Consider the following 19,031-nt stretch of genomic DNA (forward strand, 5'->3'; position numbering starts at 1 on the left):
TGTCAGAGCTGGCTCCCTTTACCATTCTCTCAAATTTTAGCCCGGTTCACTCCTTTAGCGGCCTAATCTTATCAGGATCTGGCGCTGTATCCAGGCCTGTCTGGTGCAGGGATTACAGAACCCCCTTTATGTTTCCTGTGGGCTGACAATGACGGCAGAGTCTTTGTGGCCAAGAGGAACCTGGATCAAGCGTGTACATGTTTGGATTTCTAATTCACCGAGCCAAGCACATTCGACTGCACAGGTATAATGATTCAAAAATCAGGTTTGGACTATCATTACATCAAATCCCTGCTCATGCTATTCGCAGTTTAGTCTGGTATCCACCAGTGGATTATCACTGTTATTGTTTATCCAAAGAGACTTTCAAGGTGTCTTTTATCAGGGTCGTAAACACTGAGGTCATTGAGATAGTATTGCACAGATTTTGCGCTCTATTGCACAGTGTTTTGATTGTTGTTTACAAAAAAAATATGTAAAAGTTTTAGGCTGTTTTTTTTGTGATCATCAATGTCAAAAACACTGAATTGGCCAATCAAATCAAAGTATCACTAGAGCAATGCTTCAGTTTTAAAGGAATAGAGTGGGGTAGAATGACATGCAGAGGGAAGTATGTATATCAGGGTCATGTCTTTATAGATGTGTTTCTACATCTTACTAATAATATACATTTTGTTATAATATTTCAATTCATTTATACTGATACTATTAAATTAACATTATAGCCAATAGAGTAAATATCATTTAAGTATTATTTGCACATACACTACCGTGGGTTTAGATTTGGGGTCAGTAGGATTTTGAAATGTTTGAAAATAAGCTTAATCTGTTCACCAAGGCTGCATTTATCTAATCAAAAATACAGTCGAAATTGTAAAACTGTTAAATGTTATTGCGATATAAATTAACTGTTCAAACTTTGTTTATCATTTAATTGAATAATTTATTCCAGTGATTTTAAAGATGAATTTTCAACTTCATTACTCCAGTCTTCTGAGTCACATGATCCTTCAGAAATCACTTTAATATTACTTATTATTATTATTATTAATGGTAATAGTAATTAAAGCAATAATGACTGGAGTAATAATTTAATTTAAAACTGCATACAATAAGTAAGAAATGAATATAAAAAAATAAGTATTTTACAATGTAACATTTATGTACCAAACATTTGACTGGTAATCATTCATTCATTCATTCATTCATTTGTCATTCATTCATATATGAAATTGTTTACATTTGTAGTTAAATGTACTTGCTGTAGATAGTTATATATAGTCTCTTATTCTCTAATTATCACCAATATTTGATTTAATGTAAGTTTGGCTAAACAGATATGCTTTGGGAAAACCTAAAATGCTATGCTTTAATGCTTAATTTGATACATACTGTGTGTATTTGGTCAATCACATAATGCATAGTGGAAGAAGCCTGAAAAAAAGATGTTTCAAAATCTTGCAGAGGAGTATTTAATTACAAATTGCTTTATTAACTTATTTAACTATGAAGTAGCAACACTACTGTTAATATTGATCTTAAAGCATTGCTATTAGATTTTTTTATGTTTTAATTACATGTAATGTTAATATACACCATGAACCTTTTTGCTTGGTAGCACTGGTGCTCCCAAAATGTAGTTGTACCAACCAATTATGAGCTCCGTTACTACCCAATTTACATTAACAGATTCATTGCATTTGAAATCAACACTAATCAAAACTAACAAACAAACAAAAAATAAATGTATGCGTCTACTGGCCCTGCACGCACTGCTTGACATAAATAAAACAAAAATAACTATGCTGTGTTCTCAAGGGTGGTAATATTGCACAGATGCTATTGACACATAACTTATTATTTGCATAATCATCTTATTTGCAATAACGGTCTTTTCATGAGCTGCAATATTAGTGTAATCTTAGTCAATGCAAGTCCTTTTGTGATGGTGTGTACGGTGTTACATTGTACATATAGCTGCCACTTGCAAGGCTTACAGCAGTCTGACAATCAACACACTTGAATCTCACACTAAAATTGTGTAGATGTGGCAAACGCTGCAACCTGGAAACTCCGTCACACTGGCTTTAAAGTGAATGCTTAAGTCATTTTCATAGCAGACTTTAACTAAAGTCCCTTTAAGGTGCATTCTATAGTCTTTGTTTTAACCCACTGGAAGTCTTTTATCCACTCTTCCAAAAGTGTAAATGGTGGATTAACATTCACCACATGATCACTAATCAGATGTGCCATTATTTGTAACTTTAGGTGGTTTCTAAAACAAAATCTGTCTGTGTTGTTTTCATTCTCACATTCAGGGCTTTATATTTTCGCAGTTGTAGCTTCCTGTCATCAGAAGGCAGAAGGCTGTGATTGGCAGCTGATATTAACTAATCCATTCACGTTCAGTTCAGAGCAGTGAGCCAATCAGAAGAGCTTGAAGGCGGGGCTAGCATTGTTGGCTTTGTTTACTGCAGCAACTGTTTTAAACTATTCCTGAGCAATGATTTTCGTGTTTTAGGTGCAAAGAAAATGTGCTCCTAAATCTGCACATGCGGTAAACATTTTGCAGTGAAAACTGGTCAAACAGCAACTTTATGGACTGGTATACTCCCAAATATATTTTGAGGTTGCATACACTCTCAAAAATAAAGGTACAGGAGCTGTCACTGGGGCAGTACCTTTTCAAAAGGTACATATTTGTACCTGAAGGGTCCATAATGGTACCTCAATGGTACTTTTTAAGTACATTTGGGTACTAATATGCACCTTAAAGGTACCATTGTGAACTATTTGGGTACAAATATGTATCTTTAAAAATGGTACTGCCCCAGTGACAGCTGCTGTACCTTTATTTCTGAGAGTGTAGATACAATTTCGGGTGCATATGCCCTGACACCACTGTTTGACAGTTTTAGATTGTAAAGATTATTGGAATGTCTTTTTAGGAATACCAAGGATTTATTTTATTTATTTTATTGTTTAACATTTTTTTAATTGAGATAAATCCCGTGATCATTACTCCAGACTTCAGAGTCACACGATTTAAGGCCAATTGTTGTCATAGTAATATTTTTCAGGATTATTTGATGAATAAAAAGTTCAAAAGAACCAGAAAACATTGACCCTAAACTTTTGAAAGATACTGTAATCAGCCTATGGCTAAATGGAAATATGCATTCAATTTGTTTGTTTGCCACAAGTCACCCTTTAGCGATCATTAAAATAATTGGACATCACCTGCAGGACTCGTGCTTCATTTAACAGCATCTAAATAATTCCACGTTGATTAAAAAAAGACAGATGCATGACTGGAGGGGCAAATCTATATGCATATGGCCAGGCCATGGAGCACGCTTGGAAAACTGGGCTTATGGCCACAGCATAGACGCTACAATTAACTTTTTTGTTCTGCCGGGTTGGTTTGAACCTGCTTATTTTATAATTGAGTGAACTCTGAATGTAGGGCCAGCTCTGTTGCCGAACGATACCAATGCCCCTGCGATACTGACCACCGCAAGCTCATTAGCTACTCTAATCCACTCTACTCAACATAAAAAGCACACAAAAGCTAATACGGCCCCAGATGATGGAAAGCTAAATCAATGTTGCTGCTGGTTTCAATCTCTAAAAGAGACCCTGATGTAATTTGCTGCCTGTAATGATTGTGATATTGAAGCAACCGATTGAGATCATTTCACTCTCTGTTTTTCTCCTTCCTCAAGGCAATTCTTTATATTATAGTGAAAAGCGTGCAGATTGCTAGAGATGCAGCTCCACGCTTTGTTGTGTACTTGCCAATCCGAGTGGGAGCGGCGGACGGTTCCGCGAGCAATCAAAATCTTGGACTGACTTGCGCGGATGATTTGAGAGAATCTATAAAGGGCTGAGAAATGAATCGGCCATGATTAGGCTACATGATTGTGTTTAATGAAAGAAGCAATGACGCATACTAATGAGACACACCCTCTTTCTTCATTAAAGAGGTGAATGAATCTCGTTAACACAACCGCCTGCTGCACACATTGAAATCCTCTAGAGGTCCAACCCGCAGGCATTGCTGTGGATAAACGCCGCTGATAGGGGAAATATTATTCAATTACAATCATATTGCGTTGTTTGTGCCGAATGATTCCAGCTCTGGATACACTATTGCTCTGCTGTATCAGGCCACATTTTTATCACTCTTCCCTTAAAGCGCTTCCTATTATCCTCATGTACTTCAATGGGAAAAGTGGGTCCTAAGCAGCCACACTGCTCCCGCCTTCTGCTGATTTCATTTATCCTTTGGCTAGATGTGTATAGTTCAGGAACACCACATGAATTTATCAGTCCACTGAGGTGGAGGCCACTTAGAAATTTAATACATTTTTGATAAACTGGCTATAAGAGAAATGGAATGGGCTATACTGCACTTTTAAAAAATCTATTAAAGCCCTAACGCAAGGCTAAAGTGCTCCACAGCTTCAGGAGGTGACATTTAGAGATGACTAAATTGCCATTTACACTGAAAAATAAATGGCTAAATGGAGAGGCCTTGCTTGCCACCATACGCAATAGGGACAGATGTCATTAATTTATATTTGTATTGTTTTTTTTCCTCTCCCGCTAAACACAGCTCAGAAATGGATGTTTATCGATATTTCTGAGAGCTCTTTTATTTCCCGCAAAGCTTTTGCAAATTTGATCAAAGATGAGAAATTTTTTCCTCTGCCTCTTTCTCTGGGGCTGACAACGCAATCTGTCCTCCATCTCCCTCGTTTCTCCCATCTCGTCATTTGCTCTATCTCTTTCTGTCCATTTATCTGTCTGTGACTTTGAGCCGCTGTGAAAAGGGAAAGACTGAATGAAGACTCTGAAGGTGTTGTTTAGTCCTCGCATGTCCCCGTTTCCCCAGACTATTGTGTTTATTTTTGTAGCCAAGCCCATTTTTTTATATTACTGCCCAAAATCTGTAATTCAGAGCTGTGGTGAAAGGCTCACAAAGAATGAGAGCTCTCTCTTACACACACACAAACACATTTTTTTCCTCTCTCTTTTTTTTCTATCTCTTCCTTTTTTTTCTGTTTTAGCCTGTGACTGGCACCAGCAAGTAACCATATTCACAAATCTGTTTGTGTTAAACTACTTTGTGCTACTATAATTATTATAAAACTACATTTTTACATTTCATAAAAATCCCAGTCCAAAAGCTATAATATTTCAATTCATAGATATGGCTTAGTTGCATCTTCATTATAAGTCTCAGTGCACATGTAGACAGAGAGTGTGCTTTAAATGTGAAAGTATTTATTTAGGCTTTTAAACCGTTCAACATTCATATCCATTAAAATAAGTGTTAAGTCACCTAACAGCTTTAGAAATAGATAATATGACAATAATTAGGGAAGCTCTGATCGATTGGTCAGAGATCGGTATCGACCGATGATCACATTTCATGACTCGATTGGTACTCGCTGATCTGGCCGATCTCATGAACTGATCACAATTGTTTACGTGTTTACAAGCAGAGGACACATAAGAACTGAAATCTGAAAGTTCTGTGTTTTCTACAATATTGCAAGTTCATTAAATTGTGGATGGAAATATTATGGAGATAAAAAAAAAATGAAACTTTGAATATTTAACAATAAAACTTATTGGAATATACGTATTGTAATATGCTTTAGTTTATGGACCTATTTCCCTTTGGTAGCAAAGCATTTATAGGTTTGCATTTTAACTCCTTATCGAAGACAACACATACACTTAATACAGAAATATACTTCATTGAACAAGTACACATATACATCACCTACATACTATATAACTGCAGGTTAACTATGTTTGTGTGTAATAACTTTAACCATTATAAGCTATTAGTTACTAGTAGGGCTGAGAAATCAAATCGCAATCACAGTTTGAAATGTTACGATTAGTGCGTGATTGTCATCTGTTTGTAAAAGTGTTACTAGCCAATTGAGTGAGCACACTTTCGTTTAGCCCAATCGAAATTGTGCAACTAAACTACGCGGAACAAACACATTTAAAAAAAAAAAAAAGGAAATATATACAAATATATCATTGTAAAGCATCCTAAACAAAATACTAATTCAAAAGGGAGGGCTGTGATGGGTCTTCTCATTTGTGTTGAGAACTGTACATTAAGGCCTGTAGATGGTGATGTCACTTTGTAAAGAAACACACCACCTGTTCACACATGTACTGTTCTGAAGTACTTACTTAAAACACGTCAACATTTTCTCTAATTGTGTTTTTGTAGTTTAAACAAATGTAATAACAAAATTGATTTGAAAAAAATAAATAAATCTGATGTTTGCATTGTTAGGCCTCAAAACAATGTTTTTGTGTAAAAGAACAAATAAAATGCACTTTTAGTTTAAAACCATGTCTGGATTTGGTCATGTTTTTTTAAGGTAAAATTCTAGCAATTATTAAACCATTAATTTGAGTTTTTACCTCAATAAACTTCTAATGTGCTGCGTATTATAAGTTTCTAAGGTAGCAGTTTGGTTTAAGTATAGATTAGGAATGCAGTATATGATCTAGAATATGTACTTTATAAGTACTAATACACAGCCATATCTTAAAAATAGAACAGAATCTACAGACATTTTTGCTATTTCTGTGCAGATAGGTTTTTTTTTTTTTTGTTAATAAAAAATAATAATAATTTTAAAAATGTGGGTTTATGCAGAATGATTTCAGGTGTATCATAACAAACGTAATATATGAAATAAAAAAAATAATAATACCTTTTTAACTTTTATTTAATGTTTACAATGCAAATTCAATTAGATCCACTTTTTTTGGTAAACATAGTCTCATATAATATCTCTCATATAAAGTCTCTAATGATATATCTTCTAAAAGGTAGATAATATTACTACACAAACTGTATTGTCAATAAATAAAATTAACACTTTCATATTAGTAAATTATATTACGGAAATTAATTTAAAAACTGAATAAATATAAGTTTGCTCACAAGCAAATAAATAGACTCAATGATGCAACACAGGCTCATTCTGAAAATGTAACCCTATATACATTTCTTAAGATTGTAAATTATGTAGCCAGAAGTACATATGGCTGCATTTCATTGTTTTAAATGAACGCTATGAGGTGGTATGATGCCGTTCCTTTTCGCGCTTAACAGCTGACGACTTACCTCCATGTGGACAACTTTCTGTCTGTTATCAGTTTATTCAGTTAGCTCACCATGTTTGTCGATGGACTTGAGATGCATAGAGAAGATGACCACGACAATGGGGTTCAAGTCCGGTGAAGAACAGCAGGTAAGACAAAAACAAAAGCCAAAAAATAAAATAAACACGTAAATAACAGGGTAAGAATGTAGTAAAACAAGGTAAAAATCAGACGAGGGCTTTTAAAATTGTCGGTTGGGTTTCGGGAAGTGGGTGTTTAGGTCAATCAGTGCTTTTTAAAATACTTTTATTGTTCAGTCAGTCAAACAATCAGCCGCCTCTGGTGGATGACCGAGAGAACAGCAGGCATGAATGGCACTCGCGAGAGAAATTTGAGATCTCAAAAAGCGTACACAGCAGCCTCTGTTGGATTTGCAAAATCAAAAGCTGCAAAAAAAAAAAAAACCTAGCTCCTGGGACGTATTTGATGGTCTCCTAAAATGTATGTAGAGGTACGTTTTCAAAATGAGCCTGGGTTGCAATGATGTGCTAAAAATCTGCAGATTTCTGCTCACACAGATTCCATGTGGGCCAAGTAATAAGCCACTAATTAATAGTGAAGACTGGTGCTTTTATATTTGTCCTATTTTAGCAAAGATCACTAATGACAATATAAATGCTTTTCAAAATTAGCAACAAAACCATTATTGAATAATATATATATCCCTGTACATACAATTAAAAAGCAAAAGCAATATTGTGATTAAATGGACGCTACAAAAGGCACAGCTAAAACAATGTTCACTTCATTAATGACATGCTTGGCCTTTCTAATAAAACACTGCTGAATACATTATTATTGTTATTATTTTCTTTCTTGTAATTGATTAAAGACCATAAATGATTTCGGCACTCAATTCATTTTAGCAAGTAACAAAAAAAGAAAAACTAAGGGAGGGGAGAGAGAGGAGAAAAAAGTGCTTTTGTCAGGGCTTAAATTGCATAAACACCATCTGGTAAACTGATTTTGGAATTGAACAAATGAATTGCCCAGCAAAAGCACTTGCGCGTAAGATAGAAGTCCATTTCTCTCCCTGTCTGATTCCCGCAGCAGAATACATGCCAGACAAAGAGAGATGGCTCGCTGGCAGAGAAAAGGCTAATTCACTAAAGGTCAATTGCATTACCACAGGGAAAACAACCACTGCAGTGCTTTGATACACAACCCAGGGAGACCATCCTCTAGAATTTATTGCACTTAGCATCATGCAAACACAGAAACGCTCCCAATAAGTCTTTTTTATGTAGAGGTATATTGTTATGGGAGCTATGATTACATTCTATGATGGCTAACCAGAGATAGGCTTGCAGAATATTCATCCAGCCAAGCCTGAACCTGCCTGGCCAAACAGGCTGCTTAAACACAAACATATAAATAATACACATTTAATGAAAAAATAAACTTTAAGCATTGGCTCAGTATTGCCCCAGTCTGTCACATATTCAAACAGACGCTTAATGTATTTAGATGCAGATTGCACCTAGACCACATTCCGTCTTCATTTGGTTAAATGTGGTGCATAATGCAAGTATACAGACTGCTCATTGCACTGAAGATCATGAGATGTCCTTGGACAGCAATTGCCAAAAAAACTCACTATCAAAGTTGGATATTTGTGAATACGAGGATATTAGGTTTAATAAATAAACTAACCTTCAATCTCTCATATCTTTACATTTCTAGTGATTTACATTGAGTACGTTTACATGGACACCAATAATCTGATTTTAATCAATACTCTGAATAAGAGTCTATCATGTAAACAGCGATTTTTGTTAAATTTAATCAGATTAAGATCATACTTGAAATAAATAAAAATTTGATTAAAACATGTGGAGTACAGACATAAACACCTTAATCAAACTATTACTGTTGTGTAAACTTTTTGCCGCATTTTGCGACTGGATTGTCTATACGCACATGGCTGTTTGAGTCAGTGAAGAAGAGACACTTGCATCATGAAATGTAGAGGTTTTTTTCCTATACAGTGTCCATTAAAACTGCACTCTTTCAGCAGTTCATACTCCCATCCAATATCATGCATGAAATGTTCCTGAATGAAAGTGAAAGTGCCAAACTGCAGTTAAAGCCAACAAATTAAAAATGAATCACCCAAAATTACATGAAACTCCAGACGAAATGTGGATAGTGTAGGAACGCAATGACGTTAGTCATTTATATGCTACAACATGTAAAACGGGATCATGAAAGGAACATTCAAAAAGCAACTCATCTAAACACCTTAATCTATATTCAGATTACTAATGTCTTTGTAAAAGTAGTCACTGATAGGTTATGGACTGTAGTTAAAAAGTTTGTTTACATTTCTTCATGTCTAAACCTATATACTTTTTTATTTACACCATTTGAATAGATAGATTAATATAATGGTTAATCAGCCATCAAAGTGTGTCATTTGTGGCACAAATAGGATTTAGGGGACTTTTATTGTGGCATGGTTGTTGGTGTTAGACAAGCTGGTGTCAGTATTTCAAAAACGTTCACATACACTCAATCATAGGGTTTACTGAGATGCCATTTACACTAGTGTGCTTTTGTTTTGTCTTCTTTCAGAAAAAAAGGTCTCTCTTACACTTTATATTTTAGTGTTTTCAAAAAGCACTTTATTTTTGCAGGTTGAAAACACCACAGTGATCACTCCAGGCATAACCGTAAAATCACAAACTCTGGCATTGTTATTTTAGGGGTCACGGGCTGAAAAGTTTGGAAACCCCTGACTTAACCACTTATCACACTTGCAACTATAAATGTTTAAAATTGAAGCAGATGAGCTACAGCAGCAGAAGAAGAGCACACCACTGACACTCTTGTCAGCTAACAACAGGGAACTGAGGCTAAAATTAGCATAAGCTCTCCAAATTTGGACAGCAGAAGATTGGAAAAATAGTATTTGGTCTAATGAGACTTGATTTCGGCTGCAAAATTCAGGAGGTAGGGTCAACTTTTGGCATTAACCACATTTCAACAATTCAGCCTGCTGGTGGTGTAATGGTGTGGGAGATGGTTTCTTGGCACACTCTGGGCCCCTTACTACCAATCAACCTCAGCCTTCCTTAGTATGGTTGTACATCATGTGCATTGCTTTCTCAGTATAGCAATTTTGTTTCACATTTTTGTTTCAAGTTTAAGTAATTTACCCATTATTTAGCTGGACTTCCAGATAAACACTTTTTCTTTGCACTTAAAGACTATTTGGGGGTTTACTCTAACTGCTTTAATTAAGCTTTTTTTCCTTGATAGACTCATCACTATATGGCACTGTATTACATCTATATACTTTTATTTTTTCACGTTTCCAAAGATGAGCTGTGTGCTTCTGAGATTCAGCAGTTGTGCCCTTCCCCTGGGCACCGAGCGCATGTTTCGCTGTCGTCTCCTGTGCCACAGAAAGCTGTCGCAATTAGCCACAAAGCTGTGTGCCTATTGTCATCTCTGCTGATATCAGCTGCTGATGTAAGCAAGGACACTGCCTCAGGTGACCCACACGAAACAAAGGACCAGGCATGAGGGGGAAGGCCATTGCTCATCAGCAGACTTATTGACGCACTTCTGCCTGAACCAGTAATGGGCTTAGCAGGCTTCCAGAGGCCTTCTCATGATTGAGAGTTGGAGGACAGCTTGAAGATTGTAATACTCATTTTGGATAAGATCCTTAATTTTTTTTTGTCGTCTGTCCCTGGATAATAGTAAATAACCAGGGCTGCTCCCTTACATCCCTCCTGCATTCTCTGTGTCTCCTCCTTTCTCGGTGAGAACAGGCTCCAAACCATCTGCCTGATGGGAATCACAGCATGCAAAAAGTGATGGAAACCCTCCGCTTCCCTCTTAATGTCAAATAATAACCTGAAGATATTATTGCTCATTTTGATTGTATTTTATTCGTAGCCCCATACTTCATCTCAGCACTCCCTCCTTGAACAGTTCGCCTCGAGTACTCAGTGCCCACTTTCTGGGGCTGACAGTTCATGTTTGATAATGTCTCAAACATCTCCGCCCAACGGCACCATGGCTCCAGACTTATACAAAGGCTTGCTGTGCAGCTGTAAGTGGAGTGTTATTTAAGTCGTTCATTTTTCTGTTGTGTGAAGTCCTTTTAGAGGACCCAATGCTAGCAGTATGCTGAGACATTCCTTCAGTCATTATGTTAAAGGCCTTGCTGTGCTTTTGTGCCAGATGAACGCCTTTAATGATGGAGAGAGGTTTTTTATTAATATTTTGAGACCTAAAGAGCAAACACTAGCAGTGTGTTGATATGGGTCCCTGACCACATTAAGATTTTTATTTATTTTTTTACCTAAAGGCCTAACGGCAGGCACTGCAAACCTGCTCTCTCAGGTTTTTGGCTACATTTACAGCTTTTAAGTTTTGCATAACTTAAGCCTGGGATTATTCACATAAGTGAAGTTTCGCAAACTAATTTCAAGAGGAGCACGTGATATGATTGATCATGGCTGGTCTCCTATCCATCAGATCCATCAGAATAATGCAAATTCACTATAAATAGCCTGTCTAGAATTACTCCTTTATCTTCGTTTTCATAAGAATCCCCCCATCTACCCTATCTTCCCCATTTCCATTCTTTACAAGGGGAGCTCTCAAGAACTACCTGATCTCGTACCCCCTTTCATGCTTTTTTTGACCAGGGGAAGCCCTGGGCTCAATTATCTCTGAGCTCAGGGTTCTCTCCCAGGACAGCATGACAAACTTGCTAATATTATCAAGCATTTTCTGAGTATAAACTCTTAAAACCTCCTTAAAATACTTGTAAAAAAATTAAGAATAGAAAAATGGCTTTCTTTTTAAATTCATGATCTCTGATTTTTAGTAGATCTGCGAAGGTGTGTTCAGTTTCAGATGAGGCTTTTCTCTTTTCAGTTAACTGAAGTTAAACCAATTGAAAAAAATAATGGTACTACTTGTAGTCAGCATTATCATTGTAATAAATTTGAATATATTTAAGTATTTTACATTTAGAACAGGGGTGCCCAAAATTCTTCGTATAAAGGGCCAAAAACTAAATATCATCGGGAGCCATGGGCAGAAGATAAATATACCAAACTATATTACATTAAGGTTGCTATGGGTAATTTTCTAATTTATTTCATAAAGTTTAAAAATAAATAAAAAGCATTACTTTAAATCAAACTAACTAATGCAGTATATCTTTTAGATGTAGAACTTATTGCAATAAAAAAATAACAGTGAACAGTGGAGTTCAATACTGAATACACTAGTCAAGCGGAATCTTCCTTTGCCTTGATTTGCTCACTAAAGTTTCTGCATTGTCCACTATCCATCAGATGACAGTATGTACATTTAAAATAAATCTGTTTAAATTTCAATATTTCATTAAAAAAAAAATTCTGTTAGCTTTTAATGATAAAACAAAAAAAAAAGTTTACATTAGATTTAAAACGACAATCTCTAAATCATCCTCATCTCTCTAACTCTCTTCTCAGAGGGGTGACGGGCCAAATCAAAGGTTTGAGCATCTCAATGTGATATGATTGATCATGGCTGGTCTCCTATCCATCAAATCCACCAGAATAATGCAAATTTACTATAAATAGCCTGTCTAGAATTACTCCTTTATCTTCGGTTTCATAAGAACCCCCCCATCCACCTTATTTTCCCCATTTCCTCCTTTACAAGGGGGAGCTCTTGAGAACTACCTGATCTCGTAACCCCTTACATGCTTTTTTGACCAGGGGAAAGCCTGGTCTATAAATCATCTCTAAATCATCCTCATCACTCTAACTCTCTTTTCAGATGGGGTGACGGGACAAATCAAAGGTTTGAGCATCTCTGATTTAAACATTGTGATTGAATGGTTATTAGAAAAAGAAAAGTAACCTTTTTGCACAATTTTATTCCATTTTTTAGGTGACTGGTGCATTTTACCAGAATTCTGATATGCAGTTTTCACAGATTTAAGTCAAAAACGACTACAACAAAAAAATGCTTTACAATAATATATATTTTTGCTTGCTTAAGAATAATATTGAGTAAACATGTAGAACACATTTCGCCAATATACTAAGAATGCTCCACTTCATTGCAGTTAGATATTCTTTAAACCTTCTCTGAGTCAGCAACAGTAACCAATAGGGGTGGAGCTTAACAACTGGTCAATTCTGTTTCACAAACCTCACCAGCATTGGTTATAGATCTCATCTTGTAACCCAAAGGTCCCAGGTTCAAAAACTGAAAAGGACAAACTCTAAAGGCCAGGTTCCTTCTGGGTGACTAATCCTGTTAAAAGTGCACTGCAAGTCACATTGGATAAAAATAGTTCTTTAAATGCCAAACAAGTAAAAAAAATAGTTTGCACTCATGTTGGAATTAATATTTTAACCCAAGTAACTCTCCATCCAGAAGCATCCACAGTCTCTTTAGCACTCAGGATCTCCATCTTCTTATCCTCATCCATCTTTGCTAAGCATCTGTTTGATATTCTGGACACCATGTGCACCACTTCTTTTTGTCAATCTCTGATAAATATTGAGGCACGCTCAAGTGAACCTGCATCATCAAAGCCAACAGCTGGATTAATACTAGATCCTATCTAATCGAGCCGAGAAACACCAAGTTATGCTTTAAGGGTAAAGTTTGTGTTGCGCTAACAGTGATTGACGTCTATAATGTTTCTTCCCATAATGAGCACCTCTGCATCACGGCTCTCCTGGTGTGTTTGAAGTGCTCTCTGCCCTAAGGTAATGCACCAGGATAAGGGCTCACATTCCTCATGTTCGGCACTTGCTTCCATATTTCAGTCTAGGCATTTCATCAGCTCAAAGCAGAAAGCCAGTCTGAATTCTTCTGTTATATCAGAGGAATTACCTGCAGCGGTAATGCAGGTTTACGCTGACTTATCAACATTTCAAAAAGTCTGCAGCGTTCTGCTGGGATTTAATGACTAATTATGTACGATAGTTGTAAAAGCGTTCAGCTGGCGTTCATATACTTTTCTACAGCATTTTAATTTGGCATATATAATAGTAATTAGGGCAATAGAGTCAGTGCAAGTGATTTTAATGTACCTCGCTCCACTTTTGACTCAACAGATGGGTCTGTAAAAAGACCAGTGTATAAAAAGATCGATTTATGTGCCTATTATTTATTGAGAGTCCTGCAGTCCTGCTATATCGATCTGGCATGCAGAAGTGATTGTCATTTTAAAAAGGTCTATGCTTAAAATGCAGTGCACAACACTGACTCAAGTCCAGTTTAGACATTTTCACGATTTTTGTAAGCTGATGTTTTGACTCAAATCAGATCCCCATGCAGAATTGTATTTCCTATTTTTCAATGGCATAAATAGTTAAAGGAAAGAAGTTTCTAATCGCTTAAGCTTGCATAGGCTAACCTGCATAAGCAGCCTTTTAAAGTGAGCCAATCAAGCAAGGTCACAGGGGTCTTGGAGTAAAATCGACACCAAAATTAACACCTGTAAACATTTAAAAGATGTGGAAATATATTTATAATGATTTATAACATATTTATAATAGTTTTTGGGCAATAATGCATTACTATTATTGTGTTACTGTAACGGCATTACTTTCGCCAGTAACTAATACTGCAATGTATTACTTTTTTTTAGATAGATTAACTCTTTAATCATTACAATATGAAGCGTTTGTCCGTTACTTGGTAAATTAATAAATTTTGGCTGCAGTCTAGCCTACATCTTCCTGTTTACAACGAAAACACATTGTGGGATTGGTGGATGCCAACCAACCACTGTAAAGAAGACGCATCATGTACGAGGTGCCAGACTAGACAACATTCAAGTGAAAACTGAGACAATGCGTGCGAGGTACAACAATTGTGCATGCGAGATATACTGAATGTGCTCGAGCTACTGTATGCCGAGTGTGTGCACGCGAGAGAACAACAGACTAATACGCTACTATTATTAATTACTATGACTAATACTACTATGTTTGTTGTTTCAAATAAATAAGCACACATTTGTTAACAGTGTAACAAAATTGATTAGTGAGACACAGAGACAGATTTCTGTTATATTTCAGAAAACGTCATTTAAAATGTATATATTGCTCAGAAAAATGCTGTGATTTATTTTTTTAATGTTTTTTTTTTTTATTGTTTTGCACTTTGAGTATACACAACTTACTTTCCATAAGCTGTGCTGACATACCACATTTAATTTGTGGTTAGTTTAAAAATTGCTTATAGATTTGATTTTTGAGCAGCTGTTTTGTTTTTGTTTTGTTCAAAATGCATTCAATTTATGGTCGCCTATTTCATAAAGGTTTGTTGTATATTGTTGCTATTGTCATACTTAAGCCCTGAAGCAACATGTCTAAGGGTAAATACAAACTTTTATGATGCTGAAGTATCTTGAATATATTCTGAATGTATTATTTAGCTGGTTTATAACCTTGTGAATTTATTTTTATTTTTTTTATTTTATTTTTTTTTTTGCTGGTGCTGCTGCTGGTCTGCCTTAAACAAATTAGTGTTTAAATATTACTTTTTATTTAAGTTTGTCTTGTGTTTTAGTTGTGAGAATGCAAATGTATTTTAAAAAATTATGTGAAGTTGATCAACAGTGTATTCTCCATGCAGCACTGAAGTGACGTTATAAGAGCACTTACGGGAGCATTAAAAATGTTCTTTGAAAAAATTTCCTCAAAAATGACTTTTAACAGTAATGCATTACTTTTTGATGTAAATAATCCATAAAGTAATCGATTTACTTTTTGAATGAAGTTACAAATAACTGTAATTAGTTACTATTTTTCGGTAACTATGACAACACTGTTTATAGTGATGTGGCTATATTTTAAAAATGGTGGGTTGTTTTAACTCAACTTTGGGTCAGATTTGAACAAACCCAACTAATGTGTATGTATGTACTGTATGAATGAATGAATGAATGAATGAATGAATGAATGAATGAATGAATGAATGAATGAGTGAGTGAATATATGAAATTACTCAGTTGTTGGTTTTGTAAATGTTATTGGAAATTTCAGTTGAATCAACTCTTTTTTTTCTGCTTTGTTTTTTGAGGACAGCTAGTCAATCTAAGCCACAAGAGCAAGAATGCTATTTTCCCTGAAAATCAGCATGTTTGCAAATATCACATTGATTTTATGAGGTTCAGTAAACAAAAAGTTCAGAATATTGTCTGTTTTTGCTCCATTGATAATCATTCCAAGCTAATTCACAGTAGGCCCATTGTATGTCCATGGATAAACACAGTAATGTTTTGTTACTGAATAAATCCCAATTTTATATTTAATCATTCTAATGAGCGGTTGAACAATAACTCACAAAGCCACGCTTTGTCTTTGTCCCTGAATGAATCAGACGTTTTTAATCATTTGACTGAGTGATTCAATTACTCACTCATTAAGAAAAGATTTTCCTCCACCTACTGGCAGTACAGTTTCATATATCAGTGTATCTTTTCATTATTTTTAAAGAGAAAGGTTTCCAGCTGTTTCTTTCAAACAAGCATCTGAACTGCAAAGGCAGTCTCTGCTAAGCTGAATGAAAACTGATATTCCAAAGAAAAGTTCTACACATGTTCAAAAATGCTGTATTGTTTCACTGCAAGTTTGGGCAAAATATGGGCAAACCTAACCGTTGACATAAAATTTGTAAAAAATGTAACTTTTAAAGTTTGTCCATATTATACCTAAATTTGGCTAGAAACAACCCAGATTTTTTAGAGTGATACTATTTAATTTAGCCAGCTAAAGTATAGCTTCTGTAATTATTATGATGTGATGTGTAATTTAAACAATAATAAACAGACACCCCAAAATGGAAAATTCTTTAATAAATTATTTAGCTTGATTGACAATAATATATATTTTTAATCATAAAATATTCTTCAAATTATATTTGTGTGTGTTCAGCTTGAGTAATCCATTAAAGTACAAATGGTATTAGGATAAATGCATTTCCATTTTGGGATGAACACATAAACTATACCTTTGATTAATGTATTTCATCGCCATTGAAACTCTCATGGCTCGTTTCCACTGAGTGGAACAGTACGGTATGGGTCGGTACAGGTCACATTTATCAGTCTTATGTTTCCACTGCCAAAAGGGTACCAATGTTGGGCGTGGTGTACGACAGAAAGTTTCAGTCGACATCATTCTCGCTCGAGAAAATGTCAAAGTAAACCTGGACATGTCATTCATATCATATGAGAAGCACTTCTCACAAAACAGATGCTTTATACACATAAATACTTGTGTTTAAATGTTCATCACTAACCTTTCTATAAACATGATTTGATTATAACTGCAGATCAACAAGCAAAATAGCTGACTGTAATGTCTGCAATTATGTAAAATAAATGCAACATATATGAACACATACAGACCCTTACAATCTCTGATATGTTGCCAATTAGAGAAAAACTACACACAGCATACATTTAGTCCTTTTTACAGTTCAAACACAACACAAATAGTGCACAGTCAGTGCAAACCTCTCATCTGTATCTTTAATCTTCACCAGCACATGTAACCTCTATTAGAGAGTAATTCCATCATTCTGAGTTTATAATACTCTAAAAGGCGATAATAATTGATAAACATGGCAGTTAGTTCATGTTGTAGGTTGCTGAACCAATCCTTTGCTTCTTTGTTTTATCGTGCGTCACTCTTGCATTTGTCTATTTCTGAAAGAATCAGATGTCAGAAGCACTTCAATAATCATGCGCACATTATTATCATCAGCTCAAGAAGTTTGTTATTTCAAATAAAGATGCGCAACAAACTAGAGATCACGAGCGCAAAGTGAAACCACTTGCGCTTTAGATGGCCTCGTAAAACAGCAACAAGACAACAGGTTCATCTTCTTGGTTTTGTGACTGTTCACCAAATCGACAAACCAATCGTTTGTTTGAGTTCGGGTCAATCAAGGCTCGTTATTAAATGTATATATTATAACAATGTAATGTCTTGGCTGTGTATTAAAAAATGGCGCTTCCTTTGCTTTCATTCTCCTGGCTTGTACACTGATATTTGTCTGTACAGCAATAGAATTAGGCTGCACTTCTCACTCCGCCTTTGGGTACCCTTTTGTTGTGCTAGGTACCCAAAAAGTGGTACAGTACAGTTCACTTTTAGATTCCTTTTGACAGTGGAAATGGCCATAAAAGTAAACCAGACCATACTGTACCACTCAGTGTAAACGGGCCATTACTATAGCTTTGTTGAGGTGGACTGTGTTCTGTGGGACTACTTTTGACATCTTTGTTTCAATGTGCAAGATATTTGATTTTGTCCTCTTGTCATTCTCTTGTGAGCTTGTTTGAAAGTGTTGGTCATTGTTGTAATTGTGTGTAAATGCTTGCTTATCAGTTCCATTTGTTTTTTTTCCCCATTTCTCCTTTTTATGCATGCTGTTCCTCCTGTTTCCCTCCTCCTTCCTCCACCGCACCTCCTCTCCTCGTGTGCTCAGACGCTGCGCCCAGCACTGAAGCCGCAGCTCACGGTTGGTACCTCTCCCTCCTTTCTCTGCCAGCACAGCATGGCATTCTCTGCATGCCAGCCGAGTACAGTACGGCACGTTACAGAGACATGCACGGGGATGCTGGAATGAAACTAATGTGGATTTGATGTATATGTGTGTGTCTGTCCGTTTGTATGTCTCACTCTTTATTCCTATTGCCATTCACCCAACAAAGACCCACCTGTTCGCCAAAGTGCTCCTCTGGGAGTTTTAATCAGAGCATTCGCCGTGCAATTCCAGGCAACGTCGCACATCCATCCCTCCTGCATGAGCCCTTCTCCAGTCCTCTCCAGCAT

The 19,031-nt window shown here is 35.9% G+C and overlaps 1 protein-coding gene across 8 annotated transcripts in view; it reads left to right on the forward strand.

Moving 5' to 3' along the window:
• cadm1a (cell adhesion molecule 1a) overlaps positions 1–19,031 on the forward strand; it is a 462,812-nt gene that overhangs the window by 409,254 nt on the left and 34,527 nt on the right. For 4 of the 8 annotated variants that reach the window (XM_021468894.2, XM_009295329.4, XM_073934929.1 and 1 more), the window contains 1 exon segment: positions 18,685–18,717. The exons of the other annotated variants lie outside the window; for them this stretch is intronic. In XM_021468894.2, the coding sequence (XP_021324569.1) occupies positions 18,685–18,717 (33 nt within the window). 8 annotated transcript variants of the gene reach the window in all.

Source organism: Danio rerio, chromosome 21, assembly GCF_049306965.1.
Source record: "Danio rerio strain Tuebingen ecotype United States chromosome 21, GRCz12tu, whole genome shotgun sequence".
Taxonomy (NCBI): Eukaryota; Metazoa; Chordata; class Actinopteri; order Cypriniformes; family Danionidae; genus Danio; species Danio rerio.